Source organism: Corvus cornix, chromosome 1A (assembly GCF_000738735.6).
Source record: "Corvus cornix cornix isolate S_Up_H32 chromosome 1A, ASM73873v5, whole genome shotgun sequence".
Taxonomy (NCBI): Eukaryota; Metazoa; Chordata; class Aves; order Passeriformes; family Corvidae; genus Corvus; species Corvus cornix.
In genome coordinates this window covers 989100-1014338 of record NC_047057.1, presented here as the reverse complement: position 1 = coordinate 1014338, position 25239 = coordinate 989100, and the positions used below count along the sequence as shown (strand labels likewise).

At 46.9% G+C, this 25239-nt stretch overlaps 1 protein-coding gene across 2 annotated transcripts in view; it reads left to right on the top strand.

Annotated features, from left to right (window-relative positions):
* Positions 1-968: 968 nt before the first annotated feature.
* NET1 (neuroepithelial cell transforming 1) overlaps positions 969-25239 on the top strand; it is a 46327-nt gene continuing 22056 nt past the window's right edge. The window contains exons 1-2 of one of the 2 annotated variants that reach the window (XM_039570656.1): positions 969-1090; positions 23772-23838. In XM_039570656.1, coding sequence (XP_039426590.1) covers positions 984-1090; positions 23772-23838 — 174 coding nt within the window. In that variant the 5' untranslated portion in view covers positions 969-983. Of the gene's footprint in view, positions 1091-23268; positions 23378-23771; positions 23839-25239 lie in introns of those variants that run through there. The other variant, XM_019292252.3, reaches the window with a different exon arrangement.

The following is a 25239-nucleotide window of genomic DNA, read 5'->3' as shown; positions in this document are numbered from 1 at the left end:
AATGGATGGATTGGAGGTTCAACAAGACCAGGTGCCGGCTTCTACACTTTGACCACAACAACCCCATGGAATGCTCCAGGCTGGGGGCGGAGGGGCTGCACAGCTGGGAAAGGACCTGAATCCAGGTGTGCCTAAGTGGGCAAGAGGCCGATGGCACCTGGATTTTACCAGGAATAGAGTGGCCAGCAGGATTAGGGAAGTGATTCTGCCCCTGTGCTGGGCACTGCTGAGGCCACACCTCGAGTGCTGTGTCCGGTTCTGGGCTCCTCAGCTCAGGAAGGACATGGAGGGGCTGGAGCGTGTCCAGGGCAGGGAACGGAGCTGGGAAAGGGCTGGAGTGGCTGAGGGAGCTGGAAAGGGGCTCAGCCTGGAGCAAAGGAGGCTCCGGGGGGACCTTGTGGCTCTGCACAAGCCCCTGACAGGAGGGGGCAGCCGGGGGGGTCGGGCTCTGCTGCCAGGGAACAGGGACAGGAGAGAGGGAACGGCCTCAGGCTGGGCCAGGGGAGGGGCAGGGTGGATACTGGGAAAATTCCTTCATGGATTAAACATTGGAAGCGGCTGCCCAGGGCAGTGGTGGACTCACCATCCCCGGAGATGTTTAAGGAACGACAGGACATGGCACTCAGTGCTCAGGTCTGGTTGACAAGGTGGTGCTCGGCCACAGCTGGGACTCGATGGTCTCAGAGGTCTCTTCCAGCCTCAATAACCCTGCGATTCCCTGGAATACCGCGATGCGGAGGGCGCTGCTCTCCCTGTGCCTCAGTTTCCCCACAGCGGGGGCGCTCCCACTGCGCGCTCCGCCAGGGGGCGCTGCGCCCCCCACCGCCCTCACAGCCCTCGCCGCCCTCTGGCCACGCCCCCGCGGCTCCTGATTGGCCAGCGCCGCCACCGCCGCCATTTTCAAACCGCCGCCGCCGCCATTTCTCCCCGAGCTGAGGCGCCGCCGCCGCTGCTGTCAGCCCCGTTCTCAGTCCCCATTCCCCATGGAGGCAGAGCTCCTGGGCCAGAAACCCCCTGGGCGGAGACGGAGCAGGGCCAGCATCTCGCCTCCGGCGGGCGGAACCCCCGGTGTGGCCGCCTCCTGCAGCCGGTAGGAGTCGTGATCCCCCCGCGTCCTCCCGTGAGGGGCTGAGGGTGACCCGCGGGGCGTGTGTGCCCTCAGAGGAGACCCCGCCGGCCTCCTGTGTAAGGAGGGTCCCTTCAGCTTCCTTACTGCCTTGTGAAGGGACGTCCGGCCGGTTGTGAGGGGATTTTCCAGGGAAATTCCCTCCTGTCCGCTGGACGGGACCCTCATCCCATCTCCTAAGGAGAATTCCTCTCCTGGGGGCTGTGGGAGAATCCTTTGCCTTTCTGCCTCATGAGATGGACGCGTCTTTCCTCAAGCTATAACAGCTTTCCCTGCCTGTTCCCTAATGAAGAGAGGTTGTAGCTGCTCCTATCACGGAATTTTAAAGGGTTGGAATGGACCTTAAGGATCATCCAGTGTCACCCCTGCCATGGGCAGGGACACCTTCCACTATCCCGGAGTGCTCCAAACTGGCCTTGGGCACTTCCAGGGATCCAGGGCAGCCACAGCTTCTCTGGGCACCCTGTGCCAGGGCGCTGGATCATCTCCCTCTCCTGGGCATAAGGTCCGCCTCAGCATCAGCCCTGCCTCTATTCTGATTTTTAAACACCTGTGTGAGATGTCTGCTACTGTTATTCTGATGTATTGAACTTGGGAGACTTTTCCCAAGGTCACACCCTGAAAGAAACTCAGGAAATAATTTGCCCTGAAGTTCAGCTTATCTATGTTGACCCCAAAATGTTACCTGGGTGTGTTTAGAATTTATCAGCAGCTGACCCCTCAGTGACCCATCCCCTGCTGACTCAGATGTGGCAAAGCCAGATCAGCAGAAGTTTGGGTTTTCTGCTGCACTTAGGGTTAAGAAATGACTTCTCCACGCGTGCAGGTGATGTAGAAACTGCTTATATCAGACAAAAGTGGCTTTAGTTACCTCAGCACAGAGAGTTTCTACCTCCAGATGCTGTGTTTGGACAGAAATTTACTCCTGGGTGTGGTCAGGAATCAGCCTTTGCGTCCCAGCTTGGCTTGGAGGGGTGAGAGATGCTCCTGCTCTTCCTCCAGCCTCATTTTTCCGTGGAAATGAGCGAGAGGAAGGTGAGTGGAGCAGTCCCTTGTTTTGAAACACCGGAGAAATTCCCCAGGGGCTGCAGTGGATGTTCTTAATTAGGCAATGAAAGCAAAGTAAACATTGATGCGTTTGGGTTCTTGCAAGCATTGTGTGAGTTCTGGGTGGCAGAAGGGTTTAACAGGCTTTGAAAAATACATGTTTTTATAGAAATGTGCTCCTGAAAATCAAACTGTAGCTCCCTAATTAGCACACTTGAAAAGCAGAGCCTAATTGAAGGCCTTGGTGGTTTGGGATGGTCGAGCATTGCTGTGTGAGGCTTGTTTGTGTGGGAGAGGCCAAGGAAATTTGGGATGAAGCTCAGGCAGGAATTTATGCAGATAAGAATTACAGGTTTTAGCCCTTCATCTGGACACTCACCAGCAAAGTGATGCTAGCTCAGCACCTCTGTGGTCTGGTGATGCAGAGGCTTGAGATGCCGCTGCTTGAAGCTTGTTTAAAATAATAAAAAAGTTTAACTGGCAGCAACTCTGGGAGGTCTCCAGCCCAACTTCAAATATAGGTCAGCTTGGCATTGGCGGGGTGAGCTCTAAAAACCTCCAAGGACAGGGATTTTCTTACCTCTCACAGCTTGACCACCCTCACTGGGGGGGAAAAGTTTGTCCTTGTATTTACTGGAAAATTTCCATGCTGCAGCTTGTGCATGTGGAAGGGTCTGTTTCTGGTTTTAGCTCCTTTTTAGATCGTGTAGACAGCACTAAAATCTGGTTTTACCTTACTTAAATCCCTTTTTACCTCACCCAGGCTGAGACCTCTGCTCTCAGTCCCTTTATTAATCCTGGGCATCTTTTTGTTCCAGTTGCTTTTCCTCGTGCTGGGAAGCCCAGAGCTGCTCCCAATATCCAGATGGGATCTCACAAATCCCAACTGGCATCATTTGAGCTGCTTGCTTCCCCAACCTTCCTGCTGCAAACCACCAATAACAGAACTGAAACTGTTTAATCCTTGCAGCTGTTGGGGAAGTGGCAAACTGAGACAGAGGGTGTGGTTTTTGTTGGGTTTGGTTTTTTGTTTGGTTTTTTAAATTAAAAAAAAATAGACCAAAACCTGGAAGCAGTTGGATTTTAAACTTTAGCCAAATGTGCAAGATCTGTGCCTTATGTTCAAGGGTCTGACTGGGATTTAAGCAAAGGCCTCCACTCCCTGCTAAGCCATAAATATATTCAATATATGCACAACAAATGACCTCAGTCCCCTCTTCACTTGCCTCAGCGCTGTGAGTGTGTGTGCACACATCCATGAAGGAGCTTTTGTCCCCAGCCCTGTAACCTGACACTAGATTTGGGCAGCCCGAGTTTGGTCAAATCTCAGCCGAGGCACAACCAGAGCCCTGGGAGCCTCTGGATTCCCCAAATCCATCCAGCAGTGTTGGAGGGCGAGGTAATCCCCTTTATTAGCCTTGTCCTCTTGCTGTTGTTCCCTTGCATTCTCAGGGCTACAACATTCCTGAGCGTCTCGAATCTGCTGCTTCAGTGGGGTATTTTTAAGTGTTACTTTGACTTGCACACAAAGCATCAAGTTTCACTCCTGTGATGCTGCTGGAGGATTCCTGACGCTTCCCCAAGAGAGAGGGAGGTGGGAAGGGCTGTGCTTGGGGCAGGGTATTTGTAGGCAGCCTCTTGTCTGTGGTGTCTAAAAAGGGAGGAGATGGTTGAGAGCGTGCTGGAGACGGTGACTTCACCCAGTTCTGAACAGGGCATGTTTGCCCTCAGCTGGGGATGGTTTGCACATCTTCAAATTTTCTATTTATCCCTTTCCCCCCCCCGGCAATGCACCTGCAGCTCTTGCATCGGGTTTCAGGTAGAAAAGTGAGAGGTAATTGCTCTGGTGAAGGAGAGGAACCTGCAGAGTCGGCAGTGCTGAAGGGAAAATAAGGAATGGCTTTCCCAGGGAGACATTCCCTCTTTTTCCAGAATTTTTCCCAGAATCTGGCAGCACAACGAGTGGATGAGTGTTTTTCTCTCAACCTTGTCCCCCCTCCATCTCTGGCTGCAAGGATATGACCAAAAAAATGACAAAAAACTTTATCTGGGACAGATAAAAGACCCTTTGTTTTGGGATTTGTTTGTTTGCTCTCTAATCTCGATCCCAACTTCCCAGTTTATCTCATCTGGAGGTGAATCCAGGTGAAGCCAGAGCCCAGGGCTCCCTTCTGGGGTAAAACGTGGAAATAAAGCTGAGGCCTCTCTCCAGACACTTTGTCTGACCCCCACTTGCATTTTGCCTGGAGAATAGCTCCTTCCAGCTGGGAAAAGGAACACTCCAACCCCAGGCAGACCCGGAGCTCATGAAGTTGTTTTTTATCTCTCTCCAGAGCCGACTGCTCTCTCTGACACCTGCAAACATCAACTCAGTAGTTACTCCGATGAGATTAATCCCAATTAACTGTCTGGCTTTGGATAGAAGGATTAAAAGTGGTTTTACGTAGGCACAGTAGGGTGGGAGGTGGAAAAGGTGCTCAGTTATAAATGGGGGGAGCTGAGAGAGCCAGGCCAGGCAGCTCCTCCTGGTGGGATCAACCACGAGGCTGCCGAAGGAGCCGGAGAAAAGAGGGGATGGATTTTTCTCCCAGGTTCTCAACCTTGAACTGCTGCCCAGAGTGGGCCGTGGGGTCCCCAAACCCTCCAGCCCCACTGTGGCTGCAGGGGGAACTGGGGAGTTTCCTTGCTTTTGAACCTATAAAAAAGTCAAATTTTACTCTTCCACCTTTCCCTGTGGCTGTGGGATTGCTGGATAAGGCTTGCAGGGATGAGGAAGGGAGAAAGCTGGAATTTTTTGGTGGCAGCCTGCAGACGCTGAGAGGTTTAATGTGAAACAAAACCCTTCCCAGCCCGTGCAGGAGCTTTGTCAGGGAGAGCTTTGTTTCTGGAGCAGCAGCAAGGAATTCGTTGTCCATTCAGGAGCAGGATTGGCTTTAAAGAGGCATCTCAAGAGAAAGAGTCCTTCCTGAATTATATAATGAAATATATTTAAAAATCTTCCCTGATCACCTGCACAATCTGCAATAAACTCAATTGGCTTTGATTTATTCCCTTTCCACATTTATCCCATTAAAGGCAGTTGTTTGTTGGCCGCTGACCCAACACTGCTGTGAGGGCCAAGTGCTTTTGATGCTGATACTTCTCTTGCCTTTCTTCTCCTTAATTACGGCTTTTCTGCAGTGAATGTTTGTTTGCTCTTGATCTTGGCTGGGATTAAAGCTCTGTTCCAGCAGACTTTCTAGGGCTGCTGAGAGCCTAATGAAGAGTACAAACACTCACTTTTCCTTGCCATTATCACTTCAAAGTTCACCCAAATGGAAACTTTTCCTCCCCTGAAGAAGGTGGTTATTAAAATGCATCATTTGAGCATAATTGGAAGCTCCAAGCTTGCAGGAAATGTCCAGAGACTCCAATTACCAGTGGGGTGGTTTTTTTTCCAAAAGCAGCTTGTGAGTGTCTGGCTCTGAGTGTGAGGTTTATACACAAGCACTGCAGGGAGTTGTCCTTCCAGAGGCCTCAAACAATTCCTGGGAGATGAGAGTATCCCAAATTATAAATCCATATTTTGGCCTGAAATTACTGGAAAAGACTATTGATACTTTAGGAATATTTTTTAAAAAATCAAATAAGTGTTTGGTTTTTTAGGGGTTAAAACCCCACTTGTGTCCTTTGTTCCTTGGGCTTCTCCTCAGCTGTCCTTGGCACAGGAGTTCCACAATGTTCCAGCAGCTGGAAGAGGGCTGGGAAGAAATTATCCCTAAAACTGAGTGGATTTGGCTGTGATCTTGTGACATTTTCTAGTGCTATAGAATAGATGTTCAATGAAACATTTTAAGGTCACTTGTCTCTTTCCCTACGTTTTGAGTGCCAGGGTTTATTAAAATCCTATTAACTGGAATGAAATCCTGATTTTACTGAACTCCAGAGCACCTTTTCGCAATTCTTAGTGCAGAACTGTCTCATACCTGGTATTTTTCTCCAAAGGACAAAGAAGGTGTCAGCTGCTCTGGAAATAATTCCTGGGTTTTGTTAGGTGTGTGAAATGTGTTAAAACACAGGCAGAATTAACAAACCAAGCTGAAGTATAATTTCATGTCCTTCTGGTGGCCTCTGAACAAGGATCTCTAGGAAAAGCTGGTAGTGCCTATGGAATCTCTTCTATTCTCAGTGCTTGGAGATGCTGGAAAACAATGAATTTTCTCATAGGAAAGATGAGATGAGGGTGGGAGGAAGAAAATACCTGTAAAATCTCGTTATTTTTAATTCGTGCTGCAGCTTTCCCAACCTCCACGGCAAGTGCCAGCAGCCAGCGATTAAAACCTTTCAGCACTCGACGTCCCTGGGTGTGAATGTTGATTGTCTTAACACCAGACTTTTAATTACTTCATGCTGATGATAGACTGCTCATTATTGTCTTGTAAAACAGAAGTCAAGCTACACTTAGCAAATAATTATCTTCCCTCACAAATCATTACCCTCAACATCCAGTATCTTAAGCCCAGTTTGTGCTGCTTTAATTAATATTTTCAGTCACAGGTGCTTTGCAGAATGGGTCCTTCAGATAAAACCTCAAAAAGGGGATGAATTTGGGACGTCAAAAAATAAGGAGAGTATCTCTCCTGTAAAAATGGTCCCTTGATGATAAGAATGAGCCCTTCAGTGCTTTTTTTTTATCCAGTGAAATAAAAACCCAGAGAAGATTTTTCCTCATTTTTTCTTGTGAGGAGCTGCAATAGTTATTAATAAAAAATTCCTTCATCAAAAGTACTCGCAGCAGAGCTGGGTATTGCTCTCCTGGTGTCTGGGGCAGATTGTTAAATATTCTTTCCAAACCAACAAATGATATGAAAACTTATGCTTGGACAGGAATGGAGCTCAGAGGTGTTCCCAAAACAGAGCCTACCAAAGGTTTTCCTCATGCTCTCCCAGCCTAAACACATTCCCAGAGCCCCTGAGCAAGTCTGACAGCTGCTGGTTCTGATCTCAAATCTCCTGGAATTTGCTGTGGAAAGAGATGAAAATCAATGGTCTCATAAAAAGATTCCCATGTGCACAGGAGCTTTATGGCCTGGGCCTTGCTGCTTTTGCAGGGAAAAGTTAAGGAAAAGCAACTCGTCCTCATAATCCAGGAGAACTGGCTGATTCCAAATGATGGGAATCATTTCCCTGCAATCAGGAAAGTGAGAGAATATCCAGGGATCCTCCCACGTTGTCTGGAGGGTGCAGAAAATATCTGTTCTAGGGAGGACTAGGAATTATTTTGTATATGGTTTGCCAAGGAAGTGTGCAGGAGTTTTCCTGACTTTAAATCAGGAATAAACCAGAGAGACAGGCCTGGCTTAACCAAACCATGAGCTGTGTTTCAAGGCTCTGTCTTTTCCTGCCAGATACCTGGGGTTTTTTTATTTAATCTTTTTCTCTACTCCAGAAATGACAGCCCTGCACTCATCTCCCTACTGGATAAAAAGGAATTGTAAAAATTGACTTTTAACCATCTGGGAATGTGGAGAGAGCGTTTCACATCATCAGGATCCTGCTCTGGTCTAGCCTGAAGGTGTGACTGCTTCCCTAACTTCACAAAAGCCTTGGAACTGCTTGGAATTTTAAATATTCCATCAATTCCTGTCATTTGCCCCCTTTGAAGGGGTCTTAACTCCCCCTGGATCAACACATAAGGAGGGAAAACCAATTCTGGTAAACACAGCTGAGCAAATTTCTGAAGGGTTGAGAAGTGCCAACCTCCAACCCTTCTGCTCTCCCTGGAGATGATTTATGGAGCCCCGGATTTGGCAGGAAGGGGCAGGATTGCTGTTAACCTGTGGAATTACCTGTCAGGGAGAGGCTGCAGTGGGTGACCTCCTGCACAGGGGGGTGGAATTGGGGTTATTTTGGAGACAGCAGAGTCACCGCAGCGTGGCACCGATGACTTTGTGAAGGGAACACTGGGGAGAAATAAAGGGTGGGAAGAGAGGAGGAGGAATTCCGCACTTTGTTCAGCACGATGGGAAAAGCACGAGATTGTGCTGCTGTTCCACCGATGGAAAACTTGTGGGACAACTTCAGCTTCTGCTGCTGGGTCACGCTTTTCCCATGTCAGAGCTTTATACCTTCAATATTCCCATTATTCCTGTTCCTATGGAATGTGTGCACACGAGCTTTATGGAATGGGCCTTGCTGCTTTTGCAGGGAAAAGTACCCAATCCCTAAAATCCTGCTGCTCTGGCCAGGGCAGAACTTCTCCCTGAGGAATGCTCCGTTCCCACCCAACATCACCCCTGACCTCAAGGCTTCACTTGGGCTTGGATTAGCAAATTTTTCCTTAATTTCTTCAGGTTTCACTTTTCTTTGTCCCCCCCAAAGTTATGCCAAGTAAAACCCAACCTATAGGATTTCAAAATATTCCTTCTTCCTCCAGATTTAATTTTTGGGAACAGGATGTGAGCAAATGACCATTTTCCAGAAATCCAAAGTGGATTCCCAGCTCTAAAATTCCCTGTAGCTCCTATGAAATAATAGATGTGCCAAGCTTCCCTTCCACTTCCCAGGGGCAGTTTCTTTAACACAAGGACAAGAGAAATGCAAAATTCCTCTTGATCTTCCTCGTGTCTTCAGGAGGGTGATGTTTACTTCAACTTTACTTTTTTTTTAATATTAGAGGGGGTTGTTTCACCAATATCTTCTTTTAAAATATTTGGGATAAGGAGGAGAATTTTTATTGCCTGAAAGATTTCCTCAGTCCTTGCCTGACTTAATTTTATAAATAAATATTAAAATTTAAAATAATTTTTTAAATTTTAAATAAATTTTTATAAATAATTTTAAAATTTTAAAATAAATTTTTATTAATAATTTTTAAATTTCAAATACATTTTTATTAATAATTTTAAAATTTTTCATATACATTTTTATAAGTAAATTTTAAAATTTTTAATACATTTTTATAAATAAATTTTTTAATGTAAATAATTTTTATAAAATAAATGTAATTGGTTTTATTATTTATTTTTATTATTTATTGATTTTTATAAATAAAATTTCGATTTCTAAATTAAATAAATATTTAATAAGTAATAATAACTAAATTAATAAGCCCCTCAATAAGGGCTCATCTTTGCTGGAGACTTGGAGAAAGAGTTGGGAGTAATTAATTTAAAATATATATTTAATTATATATTTTGTGAGATGATAATGATGGCAGTGGTATCTCCTGGCAGTTCTAGTGGATGGTGCTGTCTGTGGGAATAAATTTGGGAGCCAGTGACTGGAAATTCAGGAATGAGAGAGGAATCTTGGTAAAAAACCAGAGTTGAAATCTTACATTTATAAATGTGGAACCACCCAATTTCTCAATTTGGTACTCGGAAGTTGCTGTTACTGTTTCATTTCTGATTTGCATTTCTTTTCTTGGTGGGTTTTTCACCGAAAAAAAAAATCTTTTAAAACAGAACTGAGATATAAAAGCAAAGTGTAGGTGAAACTCACTGGTACTGATGGCAAAATTCCCAGTAAATTCCCTGATTTTACCAGAATATTCCACTATTTACCGTAAACTGGATTAATTTCCAGTGCCAGGCAATTTGACTGCCATGGGATGTTCCCATCTTGGCTGATTTGCAAAGATTTCCCCTCTGGATACTGGAAAAACTTCACCCCTATTTGACTTCCATCACTTTTTGCATTTTCTGCGGCTTTTTTTCCCTTTTCCCTTCCTTTTCCTTTCCTGTCAGAGTATTTCACACTTTCATTTCTGCCTCGCTGCTCTCACCTGAGAAGAACAGCAGGAAATTTGGGATCTGGGGAGCACCAAACCACAAAAACTGAAGGAAAATTTCCAAATGCCCGAGAAAGGAAAACAGAGATAAGGCAATAATATATGGAAGGAAGAATTATTCCCAGAAATTATTGGGATAACAGGACTGGGAAGGAAGGGTCAGTTTTTAAAAGGTCATCGAGTTTGTCCTCTTAACTGCCCATCCCCCTTCTTCCCAGCTTTTCTATTCCCATATTTTTATACAAATTTCCTGGAAAGCAGCTGCAGTTCCATGGAATATTTACATGTCTAAATCCATGCCTTCTTCTTTTAACTTCCAATTCGCAGCTTGGTTGGTTCAGCTGGGGAACTTCAGCCCTTTGCTGTGAGAAATAGAAATAATTCCGGGGTTTCTCCACACCTGGAATGCCAGGAAATCTCTTTAACTGCGGTGGTCCCACACTTCCCACATCCTGGTGAGGAGGGAAGCAGCTCATTAAAGGTGCTGCCATAATTGGGATTAATTATCTGCCCAAAGCTTCAGCTTTAGCTGCAACTGGACAGGAAGGCAAGGTTTGATCACAGCAGTTTTATTTTGGGTTACTTTGAAGTGTGCCCAGAAATTAAAGTGAGGTGAGGCTCTCCCAGTAATTTTAAGAGTGAGGGGGGAAAAAAAAACCAACCCAGATTATTCCAGGCCAGACTCTCAGACTTTGGATGGATCCCAGGTGAACAAGGAGATTTCTTTCTCCTTCAGCAGCACCCTGTGCTTGTCAAGGAGTTCTGAAAAGAAGGATTTAGGCTCTGAAAATGGGAATAAAACACATTTAGAAGTCCTCCAAGCACCACCCCTGCCCCATTTGGGTGGTTTCGCTGCTCCCCTTTATTCTCAGCCTTTATTTTGGTGAAGCTAAAGAAAACCCAGACTGAACAACAAACAACAACAAAATAAAAAGGCATTGAGCCAAAAATATCGTTGGAATTGCAAATCCAGCTGGGCCCCACCTTGTGTGGAGGTGTAGGAACAACTCCAGCCAAAGTTTTCCTGCAGGTTTTAGCAGGCGATTCCAAGGATAAACAGCACCAGGCTGGATTCCTGTGGAGCTGGGATGGGCTTGGAGTCTCTCTCTGATGTCTCCGTGGCTGAGGTGGAACAGTTCCCCCACGCTGTGCAAAGCTGGGAGAGAAGAGCTTAAAAACCCCAAAAAGCCACGTGGAGATCCATCCTTGAGTGTGGGGAATGCAGGGGAGGTTTAATGGGAAAGGTTTAAACAAGATTCCCCTTCCTGGGCGTTATTCCAGAGGTTCCAAGGTTTGCGTCCCACTCATCCCACAGGAGTTCATGGGAAGGCAGAGGCCTCCCAGCACCCTTGGGAAGAGGCTCAGGCTTCTCCCTTTTCCCCTCTGTTTTTTCCTGGAGCACTTTCTCCTTGCTGTGTCCTCGTGAGGGAACTCCAGAGGATGAACTAAAGGACTCCAGAGCCACTTCTGGCTCAGGCACAGCTTTACAATTCCCCTTTCATTCCCTTCGGGAGCTGCCACGCAGGCAGTGAAATCCTTCCTTTCCCTCTAGGTGTCACCACTGGATTGGGAATCAGAGCTTTTCCTTTCAGTTCCAGCCCAGGACGCGACGTCAGAGTTGGAATTCCACTCCTGCTTTGAGCTTCATATTTACAATAATTGATCAGTTGGGATTAATTTCGTTTTACTGAGTCAAATGCAGCAAGGTTGAAAGGAAATAATTCCTTCAGTACTTCAAGGTGACTGTTTTTCCTTTTAAGTAATATTTATGGAATCACAGAAGGATTTGGGTTGGAAAGGACCCTAAAGCTCATCTCATTCCACCCCCTACCAAGGGACACCTTCCATAATCCCAGGTTGCTCCAAGCCCTGTCCAATCTGGTCTAAATCTCCTTCCATACCACACTGGCTGCTGCCGTGTCCCTTTCCTGAACCTTTTCAACTCCAAGGTTACCTGGGGAGGGGGAAAAAAAAAACCAAAACGAGGGAGCAGGGAAGCAAAGCAGGTGAAGGTGTCCAGGATGCTCCAGGCTCTCAGCACGTGGGTGGGCTGGGAGTGTTCATCACCTGTGTCTTCACTTAAAAGTTCTTGTGCAAAGTTGTCTGGGTGGTTTCTGAGAGCCTCGAATCTGTGAATCCTCAGCATCAGAGAGACCACAAAAGTTGATTACATAAAGGTGCAATTAAGCTGATTTCCCTCCCACACATCCAGAAAGGTCTTCAGACTTTGGAACTGCTCCATGTCTGGCTCAGGGAGAAGGATCAGTTACAGAGCTTGGCTCAGTTTAAACCTCTGCACAAGAGGTTTTCCAGTGAGTCTGAATGATTTCATTCCGGGGGGGGGGGGGGGATTTTTTTAATTCCAGTTGTGTTCATGACTCCCTTAAACTCCTCTTCCCTTTGCCCAGAGCAGCTGTGGCTGCCCCTGGATCCCTGGAATGTCCAAGGCCAGGCTGGACATTGGGGCTTGGAGCAACCTGGGATAGTGGGAGGTGTCCCTGCCCATGGCAGGGGGTGGCACTGGAGGAATTTTTTAAGATCCCTTCCAACCCAAACCATTTTATTCTGAACTGGTTGAAAAACTTTACCCACAGCACTACAAAGCATTAATTAATTAATGACCTGCACTCCCAATTCCTTCACAAATGACCTTGCTCTTTGTTCCATGGAACTTTGCACGTTGCCCAGTGATCCTGGCAGCAACGACCTTGGATATTGCTGTATTCCTTGGACATTGCTGATTCCAGAGCTGGAAACTCCGCTCAACACCAGCTCGAAACCAAGGCCAAGTGCTGACTTCCAGCACACTCCCCGAAACCACAGCCCAGCCCAACCTCTGGCCACCCCTCCGAGGCTGCAGCTGCCGTTGGTGTCACCTCCCATTCCCTGGGGGAGTTGGATCGGGGGGGAAAAGGAGTCGGTGTTGTTATCAGCGCTTGGGGAAGGTGCTGCTGGCTGCAGTGCAGTGCTGAGATCGCCAATGTTCAGTGCAATGGTTTTATCTCTGAATCAAGCTCTGTTTTCCCAACCGGCTTTACATGTGTAAGGTTTTGTGTTGCTGTTGTTGTTCCAGCTGATTCCTGGGTCTCCCCCTCGGCTTTTTAGATCGTTCCTTTGGATTTGGTGCTGATAATCTCCTTGCACGCTGCAGTCACACGCAGTGGGGCTGTTGCACTGTCACTCATCCACATCAGGGGGCAGCTTTGAGGTTGTTCTGCAACTTAAATCCATTTTGTTCGTGTCAGGAATTGTTCTGTGAATAATCTTTAGAACAGACAGATTAATTTTCCTACTAACTGGCCAGGAACGTTCTCCTGAACGTGAGTAACCACTGCTTGAGCTGAGGCAGATTTAATAATGCTTTTCCTGTGGCCATATCTAGCAGACTTTCTCCTCTCTAAATAAAAAAAGCTGCTGTTTCCCCCTGCACTGGGGGATTTATTTTGGGGGAGGGGTGGTTTGTTTGTTGTAAGAACTGCAAATTACTAGAAGGCTTTTATTAAAACTTTTTTATTGCTCTCTGTAAACAAACTTCAGGTGTATTTATACTTCTCCCATGGAAAGAGATGAGAGGCTCTGAACTCTCCTCCTTTTTTCCTCGTGTTTTCTCATCTGTCTGCCTTGGCCCCTGAACTGCTTTTCCCTGCCAGGCTCCATAAAATTCTCCCTGGAGGCAGCAGTTCCTCGTCTGCTGCATTTTCCGGGATTTCTTAATCCTTTGCTCTTGTTTTGTCTGAGTTTCAAGCTCTTTTTTTTCCTCTTTGCAGGCCTTTCTTTTCTTTGTCCCTTATGTGCTCCTGCCTCCAAAACCTCCGTGGGCAGATAACCAAATAATATCCAAGATTTTCATCCCCACAAGGAGAATTTGGCTTCTAGCCTGAGTCAAAGCTGATCCCTACCACCATCCATGTGCAAATTGGCCAGATTGGGGGAAAAGAAAGGATCTCAGACTGGAAAATGTCATCCAGGACTTGAACCAAATCTTGGAGAGCTGGTTTTCCTCTCTTGCTTTGCCATCAGGAAGGAGAGGAGGCTCTCAACAGGACCATCAGGAGGTATCCAAACACACACACAGGGGCAGGGAGGGCCATAAAACACTGATGGGGCTTTATTTTGGGGTTCTGTGACTGCAGCTTTAGCTCAGACACAGATCCCAACACCTTTGGCTGAAGCTCTCCCGAAGTTCAAAGCTGAAGTGCTGCAGGAGAAGAGGATCCAGGAATCTGCAGTCTCCAAACTCCTGAAGAAGGGAGGTGGTTCAAGGTTAAAACAGCCTGGAGAGAGGGAGCAGTTATCTTGCCTTAGCACAAGGTGCACAATTCAAGTGCTTTAAATGAATAAATCAAACAAAGCAAACCCTGCTGGGGCAAATGAGCTCTCCTGGGGTGGCCCCTGGCCTGTGTCACCTGAGCCCAGGTCACTGGTGCTGCTGCCAGCACTGCCTGGCCTATCAGCTCAAAATGTGTTTACTTTTTTTGCATTCAGCAAGGCAAGAATGAAAGGGAGCGTGCCTCAAAAAGTAAAAGCATTAAACAAACTCTTTTGTGAGAGCAAAGTACACCTTCAGCTCCTTGTAATGTTTAAATATTTAAAATATGAAGTCACTCGGTGCTGCTTTACCACCCACCCAGGCCTGTTTCTCTTCCATTTTCCCCTTAAATTGTGCAGACATTACATTCCCCAGCTCCACCCTGCAGCCATTTCCTGCCTCCCTGCTCTTTTCTGATTATTCTTTTTCTCCTTTTCTCCTTTCCTTACAGCTCCATTTTCTCATCCGTCATTCCCAGACTGCTTCTCCTGCCCAAATCTACCCCTGGCCCCGTTTCTTTTTTCTCCTGTGGGATAAGTGCTAATCCCCTCAGCCTGCAATGCAGGGCAGCTTTTTATAGCCCTGCTGAAGCCAGGGAGGTGAAATTCCCTAAGAACAAGGCTCCCTCTGCTCCAGGTGCCGTTCCCAGCATTGATTTGGGTGCTAAACAGGACAAGGCTGACGTTTACGAGGCTCCTTTTTCCTGCACTGTCCCAGTCTCCACCACTTCTGGAGTTTTCAGCTTTATCTGACACCTTTATCAACTGTATCCCCTTTTCCAATCTTTGTCCAGTCTCATCCTGATCCCACACAGACCTTGCACCAGGACAGCTTTTGGCAGGAGTCCTGCAGCTCAGTTGTTTCTTCAGGGTGTTCCCACCACTGAAATGGGCAGAAGAAAAGGATTTGACCTCCCCCACCTCAGTCCCACAGAATTTTATGGCTTCTGCAGAGCAGTAGGAAAAATGCTGCCTCGGATTATTTCAAATCCGAGCGAAAAAAGGGGAAAGTTTGTGTCTGTCAGCACTCAGTGTGTATTTTCCTGTGGGTTCTCTTGTGATAACTCCTGATATTTATTGGATCGAGCTTGGTTCCCACAAGAACTCAAAATAGTTGTCTGGATTTGAAGCAGCGTGGTCTTCCTCGGCTGGCAGGGCTATGGAGCTCGCTCCCAGGGCTTCTGGGCACTTGGAATTCCTCCGGCGAGACCACTCTCCCCAGGGAATGCTCAAAATAGGGATTACAGGGGAAGGGGCTCACGGGGGTGACACTCAGGGATGTTTAAATCCCACTGATTCCAGCTGAACTCGGAGCCTTTTGCTCCCTGGCTGGAAACGTTCGGAAATTCAAATGCTCACATGGAGCCCTGGAGAGCCTGATTTTGTGGGAATGAAAAAAGTCAGGTAAAGTTAATCTGAAAGAGTCAGTGGTTCATTAAAGCATCCAGAGAGCTTCACTTTGCTCCATAAAAACCCCATGAAGATTCCTTATATCCAAATCCAGTCTCTATGGGACAGCGCTTTCCTGCAGGGATTTCTGTTGCTGACATTTGCTTCCTTTCTCTTTCCTCCTTGGATACCCTCCAGATTCCTAAACCTTCCTTCATGGCATTTTCTAACATCTCTGCATTGATAAATCTGCTTTGATTTTGATTTGATTTGATTTGATTTGTGCTGCTGGTGGCTTTTCTGGACCACAGAACTCCCTCCTGACCTTGGGACCAAAATTGCTGAAGAGCTTGGGAACTATTTCGAGCAATCTTTAGTCAGGCTTTATTCTAAGCCTTTACAAGTACCTGCTATCAATGTCCATCTAGGATGACACGAGCAAGTGAGGCAAACATGTATTTATGAACCTTATGTCTAGAAATTTCAGGAGCTGCTGTCTCCTAAAGCAAGATTAATTTCACCTAAAAGCCGATTGCTTAAATCTGAGCCTCACCCAGGGTTCCTTTATAGCCCCTGCAGCAAGAGAGGCGCCTCAGGGCAGCTCCAAATGCTTGGCTGGAGGTGTCACCGTCCCTGCAGGAGTGACAGGGGAGCCTGGACAGCTGCTCCCAGCCGGGGGTGACAGATGAGATGAGCCCCTGCCTGGCCACACGCTGGAAAAGGGGAGCTGAGGTTTGGCATGTGGTGATGTCCGTGGGGTTTTATTTCTGGTGCTGGGGTTTAATGATGGGGATTATCCCCAAGCTCCTTGTTCAGGGCTGATTGACAAGGGCCTGGTGCACCCAAATTTGTGCTTTGGGAGCTGGGGGGGCATCCTGGGCTCAGCATCTCCTGTGCCAGGGCTGCTCCTGCAGCAGGGCCGGCCCTCGCGTGGCTGCTGAGCAGCAAAATATTTTGTCAGCAGCTGCAGTGCTTCTTCCTCAGCCCCCTCCTCCTCCTCCTCCTCCTCCTCCTCCTCCTCAGTGTTTGCATCACAGCCCTGGAAAGGAGAGCACAAATAGCTCCTGGGAGTGGGCAGCTCCACGGAATGTGCTTACTCATGGAGCAGATGATGTCTCCTCCTGTCAGCAGCTTTCATTTTTCTCTTATTCAAGGAGAAAGTTTTCATCTTTCCAGTGATGGATTCTTGCCATCAGCCTCTCTTACCTGCTTGGGGATGCAGTTGTCTTTGTACAGCCCTGCCTGTGTGGGGAGGAGAGTTTATTCCTGCCATATTCCAAAGCAAAGCATGGATGGAGGCAGATGTTTGCTGAGGGAAGAGCTGGGGATGCTCTGAGACACAAGGAGGTTCAGGGCTGTAGTGATGGGACAAGGAGTGAGGGGTGCTAATTAAAGGGGAAATTTAGGTTAAGTATTAGGAAGGAATTCTTCACCATGAGGGTGGTGAGACCCTGGAACAGAGGTTGTGGCTGCCCCAGAATCCCTGGAAAGTGTCCAAGGCCAGGTTGGACAGGGCTTGGAGCAAGCTGGGATAGTGAAAATGTCCCTGCCCATGGCAGGGAGTGGCACTGGGTGATCTTTAAGGTCCTTCCAACATCTCCTGCCCAGTGATGCTTCCGTCCTTCAGCTTGGCCATGGATTCATGGACTGCTCCAGGCCTCCAGGATTTCTGGCTTTTCTCAGGAGCCCGAGATTTCTGGGATATTTCTGGTGCACAATGGCAGTTACAGATGGGCTGTGCAGCTGCAGACCTATCCCAGATTCCCCAGCTCAGGTTCACATCATGCTGCTAGTGCCAATGTTTGCAGAGCTGGGCCATAAATTAGTTCCCTGGAATAGCCCTTGGACAAATAATCCCACAAAGGACCTTTGTTACCTGGTTCATGTCACTGCTGAGCTGCTCTGCATCAGCTGAAGCACAAACATTGGAATAATCTGAGCAGGTGGAAAGGGATTGAGACGAGGGGAAAGAGGAGCCTTGAGTGTCCTACTGAAAAGATCTTTTTCCCCTTTGGAAAGCTCTGCCTGTCAAGCTTAACAGGGAGCTTTGGATTTACTTGGAGTACAGTGGGGAGGGAAGTGTGAAGGCAACTGGGAGGAAAACATTGGGATCAGAAGGGAAGTGTGTGGTGGGAAGATATCCCTGAATCCTCAGCTGGAAGCGCTGCTGTGCTGGCAGTGGAGAGCCCGTTAGTGGGGAGGTCAGGAGGGTGATTATTCAGGGATATCAGTGCCTGGTTAATCTCCTTGGGGCTTATCTCGAGCTCAGTGATTGCTGCTTCAGACCGAGAGCTGGGATATTCCAATCGCTGCCAAGAGCAAACACTCCTGCCATGGAAAATCGCTCTTCCTGGCCAGTCTGTGCTGAATCCCATAAAACTAAACACAAATCCAATGTTCTCTCTCGAATTCCAACCTGCCCAGAGTGTCTGAAGGCACTTCCTTTGAGAGGCAGAGCTTGTTCCAAGAGAAAAGAACAAAATAATGGCAATTCCAGAAAGGTACAGGCAGTTCTCAGCTCCCTGGGAGCGCTGCTCAATCCCATTCCTGCTTGGAAGCGTTTCCCTCTTTAACTCCCTGGTTTTCCATGGCTTGGCTGTTGGAAAGCTGAGCCTGCTGGAATTCCTAGATTGGAATTACCCTGCAAGTTATTATTGCAGTTTTCAAACCAGATTTCCAGGGAGCCACCCGGCATTCCTGTGCTCCCAATAGAATTAAGGCTGGAAGGATCCCGCTTCCTTTTGGGAGCTTGAACTCCAGCCTGGGTTCACCAACACCACTTTCCTGGGAGCCATTGAAATATTGAGTTCTTCGCTCTTGCTTTTCTATATTTCAAATGTCTGTCAATAGAGATTTCTTCAAGCAAAACTTTTCCCCTGGAGCTTTTCAAGATAAGGAACCGTGACAAGCCCAGCCTAAGTGCCCTGAGTCAGGCTTTGTTTGCACAGTGCTTGGGAGGCCTCTTCCAAAGCCTCTGGATATTGGTGGAGTGGAAATATCAACTCTAACAAGTTGAAAATCTTTTTTTTTTTTTTTTTTAAGCTCCCCCTGCAGAAAAGCTTTAAATTAAAATTCAAAAGACTCTTTGTGGAGCTTTCCTGTTCTTGTCATTCCAAGCAGGATTCACCCGTGCAGCCTGATTGTTTGGGGAAAAAACCCCAAATTTTAATCTATTCCTGCTCTGTTCACCATCCTAAAACTGGTTGATATTTACGAACAGTTTGCTCTGAAATCACCAAAAAAGATTTTAAAAAATAAAAGGAGGTTGGAAGTCAGAGGGGACGGAAACACAAAATTGCTGCCCAGCCTGAAGAATGTATTTTGGAACTTTCAGAAAGCTCAGAGTCCTGCCAGATCAAAGCGTTTCTGCAGTTTCCTGGAGAAATCATCAAAAATAAGGAAGAAAAAAAAAAGGGGGGCAGGCTGTCGAATGATGCTGACTGGGCAGTGCTGATTTACAGGAAAAAGGGAGAAAAACGACATTAGTGGGAATTTGCTCAGAGCTGCTGAGTGAAGCTCTGCTGTGCTTCACCCTCTGACTAATGGGAGCTCCTCTAGCACGCCCTTTGTGGGTTCTTTAGGATTCTTGCTGTCCCCAAAATCTCATTTATGGCTTTTTTCCCCCCCTCCTTTTTTAAAACAAAACAGCAAAAATCAACGTACAAAAACCCCCACCTTTATCTGGTGAAGACAAGCGATGAGAAGATAAAGAGCAATGTCATCCTTGACAAAAAGATTTGCTGTTTTTTTGACAAATAGCTTTAAGATTTAGGGGTGTTTTTGCAGCACTGTTGAACTCCACAGCGTGTGCAGCTCCGAGGTAAATCATCAACCTCTCGAAGCGAAATTCCCAGGACAAATTTGGCCAAGTGCTGAGTGCTGTGAGTGCTTCCATAGGATCCTGGCAAGAGGATCCTGCTGTTTATTCAAGGAAGGTGGGGAACAATGACCGTTTCCTACTCTGCTTTCAAAGCGAAACAATCGAGCTGCCCGCTCGCCTTTATCGATTCCTTATCTATTAATTACCCAAACTTCCTCTATTAAGATTATTGGGGCCACATCTCCTCCTTTGCTATGTTGCCAAACAGGTTTTGTGTTCAGGGCTTCTCTCTCAGCATTAGGAGCTGCTTTTCTAAGCCTGGAACTTGAAAATCCAACTGGAATTCTCTCTTTTGAGGTTAAAAATATTCCCTACGGATCATCAGCGTGGCAACCTCTGGAAAGATTTACTCTTGGCAGTGACATTATTTGCTGGTAAAAAGCCTGGAACATTCATTTCTTGAAGCAAACAGAGGGCACCAAAACAGAAATGTTTGTTCTTTTCTGTCCAGGCTCACCAAGGTTGCCCTTCCCTGCCCCGAGTTTGGAGGGATTTGTTTTTGCCGCAGTGTTTTACATCTCCAAACTTATTTTTGTGCCTTCCCGTCATTGCCCTTCGTAACCCTGAACTTCTGAATCCCTCTGGGATATGAATCAGCCTGCCCTAATTAACACTTTCTGCTCCTCCTGAGCCTGCTGAGAGAAGGAGAGAGTCTGTCTGCTCATCCCGCCTCAAACACAGAAATTCGGCTGCAGACTCTTCACGGAGCTTTTCCAAGGAAGTGACCCGACAACCTGAGCCTGTTCAGGTGACAGCGACAGCAGGGCTCCTGGAGCAGCTTCCCAGTAAACAGAGCCATTAACTCCAGCCAGCTGCTGGCACCAGCTGGACACTTTATTTTGCTCCCTTCAGATCCTAAAATATTTCAGCCAGGCCACTCTGGGTTCCAATCCATCACAGAGTGTTTTGAGCACTGCTCAGCTCTGCTTCTCCTCACGTTGATTTGTGCAGGGAAAACTTCCAGGATCGTTCCAGGTCCTCCATGACCTTTAACTCACCTGGACTGGCTTCAGAGCTGTGCAAGGGATGCCCCCTGAGCAATCCTGAGTCACCCCTGAGCACAGAATCCACGTGGGATCGGGCAGGTGACTCAGTTGGGCTTCGGAAGGGCCAGAGAGAAAACCAACTCAGGCCTGGTGCCACTCACCTGGTGCTCAGCGCTGGAATGGGGCTTCAGCAGCAGCATCAGCATCAGCATCATCATCATCATCATCATTTCTGCTTCGCTCTCTTCTCATTTGACTTCTCTAATTAAACTATTGAAGAGAAAATCATGGAATCATGCAATGGTTGGGTGGGAAGGGACCCTAAGGATCATCCAGTTCCTGCCACGGGCAGGGACACCTCCCACTGTCCCAGGCTGCTCCAAGCCCCATCCAGCCTGGCCTTGGGCACTGCCAGGGATCCAGGGGCAGCCACAGCTGCTCTGGGAATTCCATTCCAGCCCCTGCCCACCCTCCCAGTCAGCAATTCCCAATTCCCAATCTCCCATCCAGCCCTGCCCTCTGGCACTGGGAAGCCATTCCCTGCCTCCTGTCCCTCCATGCCTTGGCCCCAGTCCCTCTGCAGCTCTCCTGGAGCCCCTTTAGGCCCTGCAAGGGGCTCTCAGCTCTCCCTGGATCCTTCCCTTCTCCAGGGGAACATTCCCAGCTCTCCCAGCCTGGCTCCAGAGCAGAGGGGCTCCAGTCTGTCCCTCCATGCCTTGTCCAAAGTCCCTCTCCATCTTTTTTTAGCTCCCTTCCCCCTGGAAGGCCACAGTTAGGTCACCCTAAAGCTTCTCCAGGCTGAACATTCCCAATTCTCCAGCCTTTCCTCCCAGCAGAGCTGCCCCATCCCTCTGATCATTCCGGCGCCTCCTAAATGAGGAGGAGGAAGGAGCAGCTGCTCTGGAACAGAATCCTCTGCCTGGACAGGCTCAGGTGTATCAGAAAATCGGGGTTTGGGGTTTGAGGACTGAAGGGAACTTTTAAATTCCAGTATTCCAATATTCCACACCTTTTCTGGGAAGGATTAACTGCATTTCCTCCTCAGCTGAGTGACCAAGGGACAACGTTCAGGTGCTGGAGTTTGAGATGGAGGAATTTCTCTCCAGCTCATGTGGACGACTGGAAGAACTGTGGGGATTTTTGAACCTTAATCCCATCAGACACCTCCTCCCTCCAACTAAAAATGATGAAGTTCCCAGATTAATTCCTCTCATGGTCATTTTTTTTTCATGGAAGAATAGTGGCTGTATCATCCTGATATTGATGATTGGGAGCTTCTTTGAATGGTTTTCCAGCCTCCTGGGGCTTCCAGGCCACGATTTGGTTGCTGCTGGGGTTGGAAATGAAGATTCCTGGGATATTCTTCATCCCAGAATTCAAATTCCTTCCTTCCTGAGAGTCTGAGGCTCCATCCCTTCTGCCTTTGGAGCTGTGCATGGCACAGCTGGCAGACCATTAATTCTCTTTATCTTTCCATCTCTAATCAAGGAAGATTTAATCAAACGCCTAAATTTCCTCAGGTGAAACGTTGGGATTTTTCATTCTCCTGAGGAAAAAAAATGGCTCTATTTTAAATTCCAAAGAAATCCTATTCCCAGATTTTCTTCCTGAGCAGAATGTACTCTTCTAAATCCCGCAGAATGTTCCCTTCCAGAAGTTTCTGTGGAATGCAGCTCTTGGAAATGCCACTTCCCTTTCTGGAGCAGCGTCACAGCCGCAGGGATGGTGTCCAAAGGCTGATCCCAAAGTACCTGGAGGTCGTGTGATCCAAGGAAAAGCTTCCTCTGGTTTTAACTAAGCTGGAATTTGTGCTTATGGTCCTTTTGCTTCAGTTTTTTACATGGATCAGACACATTCCTTCCCCATAATTTGGGAATGAAGCGAGTAGAAATCTTGGCATTTTGGTTCCAGGTGCCACAGGAGTTTCGATTCATCCCAAAAAACCTGCCTGGACACTGATCCTTCCCAGAGGGATGAGCACAGAACCAGCTCAGCTTCTTTAGATTTCTTCTCAACGTTGAATTTGAAGCAAAATCGCATCCTGGGTGTTAACAGGCGGATGAAAAGCAAAGGAGCAGCAAAACCATGGAATTCTGGAGGAAAAGTGCAGCCAAACTCACTGGGACAGGCCTCAGCTGCCACGTTGAACATTCACCTCGTCACCAAGAGCATTTTTTTATTCCTTCACACGATATTTCTCTCGTTCTGTGTTGTACAGAAAGGATTTTCTGGGTGCTGGATTTAGATTTGCCAAATCCCGATCCAGACTTCCCCACCCTGCCCAAGCCTTTTCCAGACAAATGGGATTTCTCTTCCCACAGGGAGAAGCTGACACTGAACACCCCGTGAGGTGAATTTGCAGGAATGCCTGAGCAAATCCCTGAAATCCAAAGGATTTGCAGCCCTCTGTTATTCCCAAATTCTTGATAATCCTGTGGGATCTCAGGATGAAGGAGATCCCAGACAGCAAAGAGGGAATCTCCCCCCACCCCCCCCCCAAAAAAAAAAAAAAAAAAAAACAGTGGAAAATATTATTTGGCCCATTTGGGATGAAAAATCCACATCCAGAAACTCAACAAGAGACAAAAACTGCTCCATTTTACAGCTGGAATAAGCTGTAAAAAAAAATTATGGCTGGAAAAATTCCTGAAAGCCAGCAGACAGTGAAAGTTGGAAGTGGAATTTGTTTGCTCAAGTGGGGCTGGTTCAAAGAACGGCTCCGCTCGGGCTCAGCCCTGTTCAAAGCTGGGATTACAAACGGCCCTTTGTGCGTCCTTCAACTTCCTTGGGTAGGGAATGACTCCAGGAAAGCCCCCAGCTCAATTCCTGGCTGGAATTTCATGGGAAGCTCCAAGGCTGCCTTGTCAAAGGTGCTGTTGTTGCCTCCTTTCACTCCACCTTCGTTAACCTGGCTGTAAATTATGATTACTTTGTATTATTGCTGTTCTTTCCTTCTTTTTTGGAGCTTTTGGGATCATCGAAAAGAGCAGCCTGCAATTCCCAGTGGGAAGTTTTTGCTCAGAGCCTCTTTATATTGCAGAAAATCAGGATTTTGAATCCAAAATACCAAATTTTGCTGGGGAACGCTGGCAATCCTTTGGCTTCCTCCTTCCCAAAAACTCCCCCATTCCTTGTTTTTGCTGTGCTGGGAGCTGCTGGTGTTTGATCCAGTGGAAAACATGGAATTTCTCAATGCTGCAGCAGCCTAGGAACTATTTAATTAATTAATTAATTAATGCTATTAATTTTTTTTTCTGCTCACAGGTACCCTCTGAGACGGGGCAGCTCCTTCACATTCCTGACTCCAGGCCCACACTGGGATTTCACCCTGGTGAGTGAAACAGCTGGAAAAGCAGGAATTCCCAGGTGAAGGTTCCTGGGAAAATCAACACATTCCTCTGTGGAATTCCTGAGCTTCCCAGGCTCCTGAGCTCATCCAGAGGCTGCTTCTTGCACCCAGGGATTAAGGAAGGCAGGAGGTTCTGGACACTGTGTTTTCCTTGCTAAATTCCCTATTTTCTGACATGTTTTAGCCCTGGCAAGGTGTGGAAATAAAATGAGGGGTTTTTTTTTTAATTCCTTAAATGGGAAAAAAAAAAAAAAATCTGTATTTTATTGGTGTGGAGAAGCTCCTCAGAGCAAATTTTTGGGTTTCTTGCTGTAGGCCTTGTACTCTGGTTTTTCCATCCTTTGTTATCCCAAGCCCTAGAGCAGGTAGGGAAAGGTTTCCCTTTGGAATTGGTGCTTTAGGAAGTCTGTCCTTGAAGCACTGAGGGTTTTAAGGAATTCCAGATCCTGTCCCATCCTAAAGCTCGTTGCTGCCCTTGGATGTGGTGATCCCATCCTCAGTCAGCAAACCTGGAAGATTTCCCTTCCCAAACCCAACCCCTGGAATTTTGGGAGGAGCTGATCCAGCTGCCAGCACAACCAAAAGCACAATCCCTTGTAAATTTGAGTTTTGCTGAATTTTGGAAACTTTTAACTCCTTTAAACCCAGCTTTGGAAATATTACAAAGCCTTAAAAATGAGATTTCTTCAAATCTGAAAATTCTGTGCTCCAACAACACAAATTAAAAGGGGGTGTTTTTTTGCCCTAAAACCACCAAATATTCCTCTGCCAGTCCCAAAAATCCTCTTTTCATGCCAGAGTTTGTGCAGCTGTTTGGCCAAAAGGTTGGAAAAAAAAATCCTGGCCTTGGGAAAAGTCAGACTAAGCCAGGCTTTTCCATGCCCTCCAAAGTGGGATGGAATTTAAGGGAATGACCAGTGCTTGTTCTACATAATTCTGAGAAAAATCTAATTCAGTTTGGGTTTAAACTTGCTCTGACTGGAAGCAAAATTCCTCATGGAATGTTTTCCTTCATTCCCTTTCATTTTTGAGGATTTATTTCTGGGAAACAGGCACTGGAGCTTTGGTGGATTTAATGATCCTAAAACCACATCGGGGTTTCTGACTCCAGGTGGGCAAAAAAGCACCAAAAACCAGGCTGATCCCTCAAAACCAAAATATCCTGGATTGAGGCAAAAAAAAAAAAAAGGAGGAGAGAAAAACACTGGACTTGTTTTCCAATTAAAACCCAAATCCATCCTTCCAAAAACATTCCTGGAGCTTCCCTTGGAATCCTTAAATGCCATGAGCAGCCCTGCTCAAAATAAAATCCCAAAATATTTTACATTTCCCCTCCTGAGCAACATTTTTATTTAAAATTCTGCTCCACAAAACCCTTAAATT